This window comes from Plasmodium coatneyi, chromosome 12 (assembly GCF_001680005.1).
Source record: "Plasmodium coatneyi strain Hackeri chromosome 12, complete sequence".
Taxonomy (NCBI): Eukaryota; Apicomplexa; class Aconoidasida; order Haemosporida; family Plasmodiidae; genus Plasmodium; species Plasmodium coatneyi.
This window is the reverse complement of record NC_033567.1, coordinates 4921232-4930710: the sequence shown is the minus strand read 5'-3', so window position 1 is coordinate 4930710 and position 9479 is coordinate 4921232. Positions and strand designations below refer to the sequence as shown.

The following is a 9479-nucleotide window of genomic DNA, read 5'->3' as shown; positions in this document are numbered from 1 at the left end:
AACCCTAAACCCCTAAACCCGTGAACCCTAAACCCTAAACCCTAAAACCCTAACCCTAAACCCTAAACCCCTAAACCCTAAAACCCTGAAACCCTGAACCCTAAACCCTAACCCTAAACCCTGAACCCTAAACCCTGAACCCTAAACCCTAAACCCTGAAAACCCTAAACCCTGAACCCTAAACCCTAAACCCTAACCCTAAACCCTAAACCCTGAACCCTAAACCCTAAACCCTAACCCTAAACCCTGAACCCTAAACCCTAAACCCTAAACCCTGAAACCCTAAACCCTAAACCCTAACCCTAAACCTGAACCCTAAACCCTAAACCTAAACCCAAACCCTAAACCCTAAACCCTAAACCCTGAACCCTAAACCCTAAACCCTAAACCCTGAACCCTAAAACCCTAAACCCTAAACCCTAAACCCTAAACCCTAAAACCCTAAACCCTAACCCTAAACCCTGAACCCTAAACCCTGAACCCTAAAACCCTAAACCCTGAACCCTAAACCCTAAACCCTGAACCCTTAAACCCTAAACCCTGAACCCAACCCTAAACCCTAAAACCCTGAACCCTAAACCCTAAAACCCTAAACCCTAAACCCTAAACCCTGAACCAAACCCTGAACCCTAAACCCTAAACCCTGAACCCTAAACCCTGAACCCTAAAACCCTAAACCCTAAACCCCTAAACCCTAAACCCTGAACCCTAAACCCTGAACCCTAAACCCTAAACCCTGAACCCTGAAACCCTAAACCCTGAACCCTAAACCCTGAACCCTAAACCCTAACCCTAAACCCTGAACCCTAAACCCTGAACCCTAAACCCTAAACCCTGAAACCCTAAACCCTAAACCCTGAACCCTAAACCCTGAACCCTAAACCCTGAACCCCCTAAACCCTGAACCCCTGAACCCTAAACCCTGAACCCTAAACCCTAAACCCTGAAACCCTAAACCCTGAACCCTAAACCCTGAACCCTAAACCCTGAACCCCCCTAAACCCTAAAACCCTGAACCCCTAAACCCTAAACCCTAAAACCCTAAACCCTGAACCCTAAACCCTAAAACCCTAAACCCTAAACCCTAAACCCTGAAACCCTAAACCCTAAACCCTAAACCCTAAACACCTAAAACCCTGAACCCTAAACCCTGAACCCTGAACCTAAACCCTGAACCCTAAACCCTGAACCCTGAACCCTAAACCTTTCTTCTCCTTATAATATGAATGAAGAATTGCTTATATGAATAAACAGACAGTAAAGTTTTTCACATAAAAGTATGTGTGTATATTACAATTGAGCACATGCATGTACACAAAGCATTTGTGTGTGCATTTAAGGAAAAAAGAAGTGTATTAGGAAGAAAGAACAAACCCTGTAGCATGTTCATAATATATACAACTTCATATACAAAAAAAAAGAGTGCTATGTAATGGGATCATGTACCAGATACATCAAATCCTCATATAATGTACGACATTGTTCCCACAAAAAAAAAAATGAGAAAGAACAAATTAATTCCGTCCTCTTCTTTATTCCGTTCGTCTTTTCTATGTTCGTTATTTGTATTTGTTATTCTCTTCAATACACAATGTTTGGTATTTTTGTCTATTTAGTCGACAATGTTTGCTATTGTTGTCTATTTAGTGCACAAATTTTGTATTGTTTGTGTTTCTCGTTCAATACGCAATGTTTGCTATTGTTGTCTATTTAGTGCACAAATTTTGTATTGTTTGTGTTTCTCGTTCAATACGCAATGTTTGCTATTGTTGTCTATTTAGTGCACAATTTTGTAGGTTGATGTTTTTTTAAATACAACGAATGCATGTTTTTGAACGATTGATTTTAAATAATATGACTATGTAGGTTGATAGTGCGACTATAAAAATTACTGCTGCCACCTCGAGAACTATTTTAGGGATCGTACTAAGAGAACTTGTATTTCTCGTACTAAGGGTAAGTGGAACCGTAATTACCACAGACAAAGCTAGTAGAAAAAGAACGGAGAAGGCTAATACAAGTCTGGTCCAAGTTCCATGCTTAATATCGGAGCTAGCGAGTTTATTTAAGAAGCCGACGTACCAGCTTTTCTTCTTTGAACATTGTGCTTTATTTGGTGGTACATTTGGTTTGTGCTGCTGCTTTGCATTACCACCCTTCTTGAATATTGTTTTAACACCGGTCTTCAAACCTAAGGTGGTATTTTTTTCCTTCCCCTGACGGGCTTCCACACCGTCACCGTTTGATGATGTGCTTAAAGCACTCACCTAAAAAAAAAAAGGTTGTTAGGGCTGGAAGGAAAATTTTTTTTTTTTCTCTTTTACTTTCTTCTATATTTACTAAAAAAAGTAAAAAATGAACCATAATAAATATATGCGCACTCTAAAAACTTATTAGTTCCTATCATACATGGTTGGGATAGTGCCACAGAAGCAGATAGGCAAAGCTCAGTATGGAAAGTTTTGTGAAAGGTATGGGTGCCATCATTTTGGTGTTTTTGCTCCTCTTTTTTTTGTTTTTTATTATTTTTTTTTTTTTAAGTGTGTGTACAAATATATGTTTTTAAAGGAAGGAAGTAATTAAAATGTACGTAATACTAATTAATGCCAACGTTATGTGGTAATTTGAAATAAAAACAACATGGTTTTTTGTTCTATTCTATACAATTTATGATGATAACATTCTTAATAATCATATTCCCTTTTATGAGAAAAAAAAAAAAAAGAGAATGTAACACGTACGCCCCCCCAAACCCTCACACTCTCCAGTAGTATGTCGCACCCTTCTTCTTTTGACGGTGTACAATAGGAGCTAATTATCTACATTTTTAAGATCAGAATTCTATGTATATATGCGCCTAAATTTTTTTTTGTTTTCATGTTGAGGTATAATGGTAAAAAAAGAACACAGTTAAAAAAGCAGTTAGTTAGATTTCTTGCATATTAATAATGATGGAAAGGATTTTCTTTTTTTTAAGTAGAGCGCGGCAGATTTAAAGTTTTATAGAGTGTTCTCCTGTATTAGTATATTATTAGTGTACTCCTGTATTAGTATATTATTAGTGTACTCCTGTATTAGTGTATTAGTACATCTGCGTATTAATGTATCATTACAGTGTCGTGGTGTTAGTGTGGTTTGGTGTTGTTAGTGTGGTGTTGTTGTTGTTGTTGTTGTTGTTGTTTGTTGTTGTTGTTGTAGTTGCAGTTGTGGTAGTTGTTGTTACAAGGATTGTTGTGGTAGTAGTTGTTGTTGTTAGGTGGGTGGTAGGTGGGTTGTTAGGGTGGAAGGAGGAGCATGTTCTCCTGTGGTGTGCTGCGGTAGGCTCTATATATATCATTTCTTTTTCTCTTACACATTCAAATTCTGTATGAGTACTTTTATTTTTTTCACACTTTTCCTTACTATTCCTTACTGTTCCTTATTTTTTCCTTCTTTCGTTTTTTAAATAATAATTTTTACCTTTCCCTAAGTTGAAAAATTCTAAAATTATGTTACTTAGGTTTAAAAGAATATTCCACATTTATTCAGAATTATTATTGAAAATTCTGCACATAGCATATACACCTAATCCACATATTGAGCCATTTATACCTGTTCCCTTTACTCCTATGTACATATTAATATTCCTTACTGAACATATATGCATAAAAGGAAGAAATATGCTAAAATGGGAAAGGAAATATACGTGGAACATGTGGTCCACGCGTCAAAGAAGTGCGGAATGTGCAAATATATGGAACATGTGGGGATATGTGCTTCCTTCATACATTAATATATTTCTTCTTTTTTTTTTTTTTTCTTTTTTCTTTTTTTGGCTAATTTTTTCTCTGGGTCAAAATTATATTAGGGCATTCTTTTTTTGGACAATTTTCGCTGCAACAAATTAAGGCATTCTTTTTTTGGACAATTTTCCCAGTAACAAATTAGGGCATTTTTTTCTGTTGGACAATTTCTTTCGACATTCTTTTTTTTTTTTTGCAATTTTTTCTGTGTGACAAATTTATATTAGGGCATTTTTTTCTTTGGACAATTTATATTAGGGCAATTCTTCTTCTTTTTTTAGACAACTTTTTCCTTTTTTTGGCAATTTTTTTTTATAATATAATACATAAATTCGAATGAACACACAAGAAATGAGGCAGCATTCCTCCTCCTTTATGCAGAAAGTGTTACTCCCGTTTTGTGTGAACTGCACATCTAAAAAATGTGTATAACCATAAAAGAAGGCGGCGGACCTCCTCCGCGAACTTTCGCGGGAAACACCGCGGGAACCTCCTTCGCGAGAATCTTCGCGCAAATTCTCGCAACTGGTAGCACTTTTTAAATGTCCATAATTGGAAATAAAGAAAAACAAATTGTTAAGTTGAAAGAAATTTCAAAGATAAAAAATTTTTAAAAAAAGAAAATGAACATTTTGGATCATCAGTAAGGAAGTTGAAAACAAGAATGGAATAAAGGAATTTTTCCATTTATATTCATTACACATGAACATGTAAGCACTTTCGTACAATACAAAAAAAAAAAAAAAAAGAAAAGAAGAGAAAGGAAGTAGTAATTTCTTTATAAAAAAGGGGCACATGCAAATAAGGTTCAAATAAAAAATAATGTTATGTGCATGTCCAAAATCCCATAGGATGGTGGATGGATTAAGGTCTTTGCCGAATTAAGCCGATGTGGAAGGGAAGGGGATGAATGCCCATTTTTATGGATGTCCCTTTAGTGGTACAGTAAAAACGGAAGTAAACAGTTACTTCCTCTTTTGAAGTATCATTATTGTATTAAGTATATACACTCCCTTTGAGAACATCTTCCCTTGAGGAGCTATCTCCTTGAGACGTTATACTAAATAACAATTCTTTTATTTTTTTTTGTTCACTTTTTGTTACTTCGTTTTTTCATTTTATGATGAACTAAAAAATTTTTTTTTTTTTTTTTTTTTTTGTTGTGATAGTGTTTGTCCTTTATAATATTATATATTTTTTGTACACACACACATGTGACATGGTAAAATTTGTACAGATCGTTCTCGTAAAAATATTTTTTTCAGAGAAGCACATTGTGATGGTGGGGGCTAAATTGACTTCGCGCAAAAACCAATAAGCCCTTTTATTTTGGTTGTTTATTCGCCCCCTTTTTTATTGTGTGTACTTGCCCCATTCTTTTTTTTATATTTTAGAGGTAGACTTAATTCATCCTTTTTTTCCTTCCTACAGTTGTATGTATGAATAAATGCATGAGGAAAGATACTCTGAAAATAGGCGCGAAAAGAAAAAAAGGAAAGTGCCGACCTTTTTCAAAAGAATATTTAAAGGAAAGAAAATAAATTATAGCATTAAAATGAAAAAACATAGGTTATATATTTTCCTGTGCTCCTTTTTTTATTCCAGAACCAATACTTGGTATGTTTTTAATTATATTATACAGTATATATGGCAGGTGAGAGGCGGCACGCAAAAAAAAAAGTTGAAGATTTTTAAAGGCTAATTTTTTTGACTTGCAAATATGTTGTTCTCTCCATCTGTCAAACCTAGGCAGACAAAGGAAGACTCTCTTTCTCATGCACATATTAGAACCCTTTGATTTTTGCAAAAATATATAATTATTACCATTAAAAGTTATTTTCCAAAAAATATTCCCTATTAAATTCTATATTCTTGTTCTAAGTCCATGATAAAATAATAAAAATGCCATTCTGTATATGGATATATAAAACAAATTACAGAAAAGATTGAAAAATATAGCGCATAAAACTGTTTGTACAAAAATAAAATTCAATTTCTAGGCAGTACGTATTATTTAATACAAGAATTTGTGGAATACATAATTTTCATGGTGAACTAATTATATATACACATACTGATTAGTACGTAAAGGGCATATATTAACCAAAAAATAACTCTTTCTCTTTTGGTACATTTATAGTCTTTTAGAAAATAATTCGAATTTTACACACTTTTCCTATACTATCGTCTGACTCATCCGACATTTTGGGGGTGAACTTCCCCCTTCTCCTTTATTTTCAATCGGTGAAAAAAAGAAAGCCTGGTTCCATGGTTCTTAATTCGTATATGTACACACATAAATCACACTATCCGGTAGCATTTTCATTACATCCTTTGGACTTCTACGTAACAGCAGAATAAATAATTTTGTTTGTTCCTTTTATTACTCGTTCTGTTATAAGACTTTTTAAAAGCAGCAGAATCTTCTTCTTTTCTTTTTCTTTCCTTTTACTTCTTCTACTTCTTCCTGCTCCTCATGATCTTCTTCTTTATAAATTTTTCTTTCTACGTTTCTTTTTAAAGCAGTTGTTTTTGGTGAAGCAGGGGTTAGATGTGGGCGTACGTATTTTCTTTCTAGGTATGGTTCTTCTAGTTCTTCATTATTTTTTAGATCATCTATGTCTGGAAGATTGCTAAAATTGTTTTGATACATTCTCAAATATCCAGTTTGCACCGTTTTTTTGTTCTTTTTTTGTAATACACCATATGGGTCCGCGTCTGTTCGATATGAACCAACATTCAAGCAGTCTTGATCTCTGTCGTGTATTCGTGCGTCGAATGCAATACAACGTTTTAATGCATCTTCAAAATTGTATGTTATTGTTGGTTTAAAATTATCACGCACATCTATCTTCCTTTTTTCATAACGCTTTATTAACTCCGGTTGCTCGTTTAAATCTACAGATTGTACAAGAATGGATCCATCATCCTTATATTGAATTTTTCTTCCTTTTGTTAAATTTTTTGGAACTTGCAGTGCAACTTGTTCTTGTACTGAAGGTACAGATGGAGCTTTTTGCATAACTTGTTCTTGCACTGAGGATACAGAAGGAGCTTTTTGCATAACTTGTTCTTGCACTGAGGATACAGAAGGAGCTTTTTGCACAACTTGCTCTTCTTCTGCAACTTCTCCTGGAATTTCTCCATCTTGTTCAACAGCTTCCTCATCGTGTACGACAGGTCCATCTTGTTCTATAGTTTCCTCATCGTATACTACAGGTCCATCTTCTTCTATATCTTCCTCGTGCACTACAGGTCCATCTTGTTCAATAGCTTCCTCGTATACTGCAGGTCCATCTTGTTCAATAGCTTCCTCGTATACTGCAGGTCCATCTTGTTCTTCTGCTCCAACTTCTCCTGTAGTTTCTCCATCCTGTTCAATAGCTTCCTCGTCGTACACTATAGGTCCATCTTGTTCTATATCTTCCTCGTACGCTTCTGCTAATAACCTCAGAGTTCTTGAATCCATGGCTTTTCCAAGGCCATTGTTCATCACATGGTACGAATTACCACCATATTGGCTCTAAAAAAAAAAAAAAAAAATAAGGAAGGTTGTTAGTGGTTCTGGTGGTCAAAAATGAATTTTGTTTATAAAATTTAGATGAAAAAGATCAGCAGTCATTTTCTATTTTACATTAATGAAAAGACAGTGATCATCTAGTGAAAAGGTGGCGGCACATAGGTATAATAGTGTAAAAAGAAAAAAAAGCATATTTCATATTTGAAAAAAAAAAATAAAAGGAAAAACACATTTTTTAGGCATAAAAAGCGAAAAAAAAAAAGAACACTACACCCCCCTTTTGGACAAGTGTACTGCAGAGGAATATGTGCGTTCAGATGGGTCCCTTCTCTTTTTTGCTGGGTGATAAATATGCATTCGTTTCTTTTTTTTCACATTTCGTTCTTTTTTTTTTTTTCTTACCGAATTGGAGCAATTTACAATCCAGACTAGAAGCGCGTACAAGGAAGCTTTGGTGCAAAGGCGAAAAACCACGCCGCCGCCTTTTCTCCCTTGTTTATTTTGCCTTGTTGTAACAGGCATTTTTTTGATATATATACTACAAGAAAAGAAGCCTATTAATATATTAGTTGAAAGGAACGAATTATTTCTATAGTATATTTAATAAGAAATATACTACTCTAAGTATTATTCAAAATTTATTAAACACCATATATATATTTCTCTAAAAGTGCGAAAGTAACAAAAATCTAGAATTAGAAAACTAAAAACGAGAAAAATATTATTATTGAAAAAATGTGAAAAAATATATATAAGGTCAAAAAATTACTATATATTAAAAGCTTACAAATTATTTTTTATAATATTTAAGGTTTAATCATAATTTTGTATTAACTTTTGTACAAAAACTTATATTTTATAATTTGCAAAAAAGAAAAAAAAAAAAAAAAAAAAAAATTATAATTTATATTTTAAAAAATATTTTTTTTTTCAAAAAATTAAAAAGTTATGTATATATACTGAATAGTAAGAAAAAAAAAACAAACAACTAAGAATAAACGGATTTATAAATAGCCACCTTTTAAAAAGCATAGAATCAATCTGTTGTTACCACCATTTTGGCTAGAAATGAACAGATTTATAAGGATGAAATGTTGTTTCTCAGCGAAAAGATGATTGCTCTTACATATTGTATAATGGAATCCGAAATGAATAGCTTTATAGAAAAAAAAATAAAAAACAATGGGCTATATAATAATAAATAGAAAATATATATAATAAGGTCCGCGTTATTAATTTGGTGAATTTTGTTAATAATAGCTAATTGCTAGCCCCCCTTTTTTTTTTTCTTAATTGTTACTACATGTACATATTATATTTTTTTTTTTAATTGCTTTTCTTTCTAAATGAGCCCATTCTGAGGGGCTATATAGCTCTATAAAAAAAATTTATTTTATTCGATTTATTCCGTTAGTAATAAAATAGCTATTTGTTATTTAAAACTTGTTCCTATATATAGCTTCTTCTTTAAAAAATGAAGACGAATTAGTGTTATATACTACTTGCTATTCTGAGAGGGCGTGTTATTACGTAATAATCTACATAGAGAGACTTCAACTTGAAGAGCCAATGTATTATCATAACAAGTTCACATGTTTATTCTTTTTTTTCTTGTTTTTTTTTCATCTATGAACGATCAACACTATATATAATTAATATAACATGAAATATGTAAAAAAACAAACATTAAAAAAATGAGAGCGAAAAGGAAAAATGAAAGAGAATGGAACAACCGCTGCAAGGCGGGAAAGTATATAACCTATGTATCATATATACATAGGAATAAATACCAAAAAGTTAGTAAACACATTTTCGCAATAATTTAAAAATTAATTTTATATCATAATATTATTTTAATCACAGCACACATATGTGACATTTGACTCATAACATACATAGTTATATTTACTGGATGATCAAATTATCGGTTTTTAATTAAAACGTTAAATGATATCTGAATGAATAAAACTAAGAATTGTTTCTTTGGGCCACGTAGAAACATTCAACAATGCATGGATGCTTGTTTGTTCCCTTTCTCCTAAAAAGAAGGCCCACAGGGTTAGTCAGACAAAAAATTCACTGTCGTTATATAGCTGAACAATTAAGTTAATCACTTCACCCAGTAATCAACTAAATAGTTAATTAAAACAGTAGAAACAGTAAGCGGTGCTTTGTAG

The 9479-nt window shown here is 33.0% G+C and overlaps 1 protein-coding gene across 1 annotated transcript; it reads right to left on the bottom strand.

Moving 5' to 3' along the window:
* Positions 1–6189: 6189 nt before the first annotated feature.
* PCOAH_00047620 (Uncharacterized protein) lies at positions 6190–7824 on the bottom strand (the record flags this gene model as incomplete). The annotated part of the gene is made up of 2 exons (XM_020061545.1): positions 6190–7305; positions 7705–7824. The coding sequence occupies 2 exons, from the start codon at positions 7822–7824 to the stop codon at positions 6190–6192; spliced, it is 1236 nt and encodes a 411-aa protein (XP_019916473.1).
* Positions 7825–9479: the final 1655 nt, after the last annotated feature.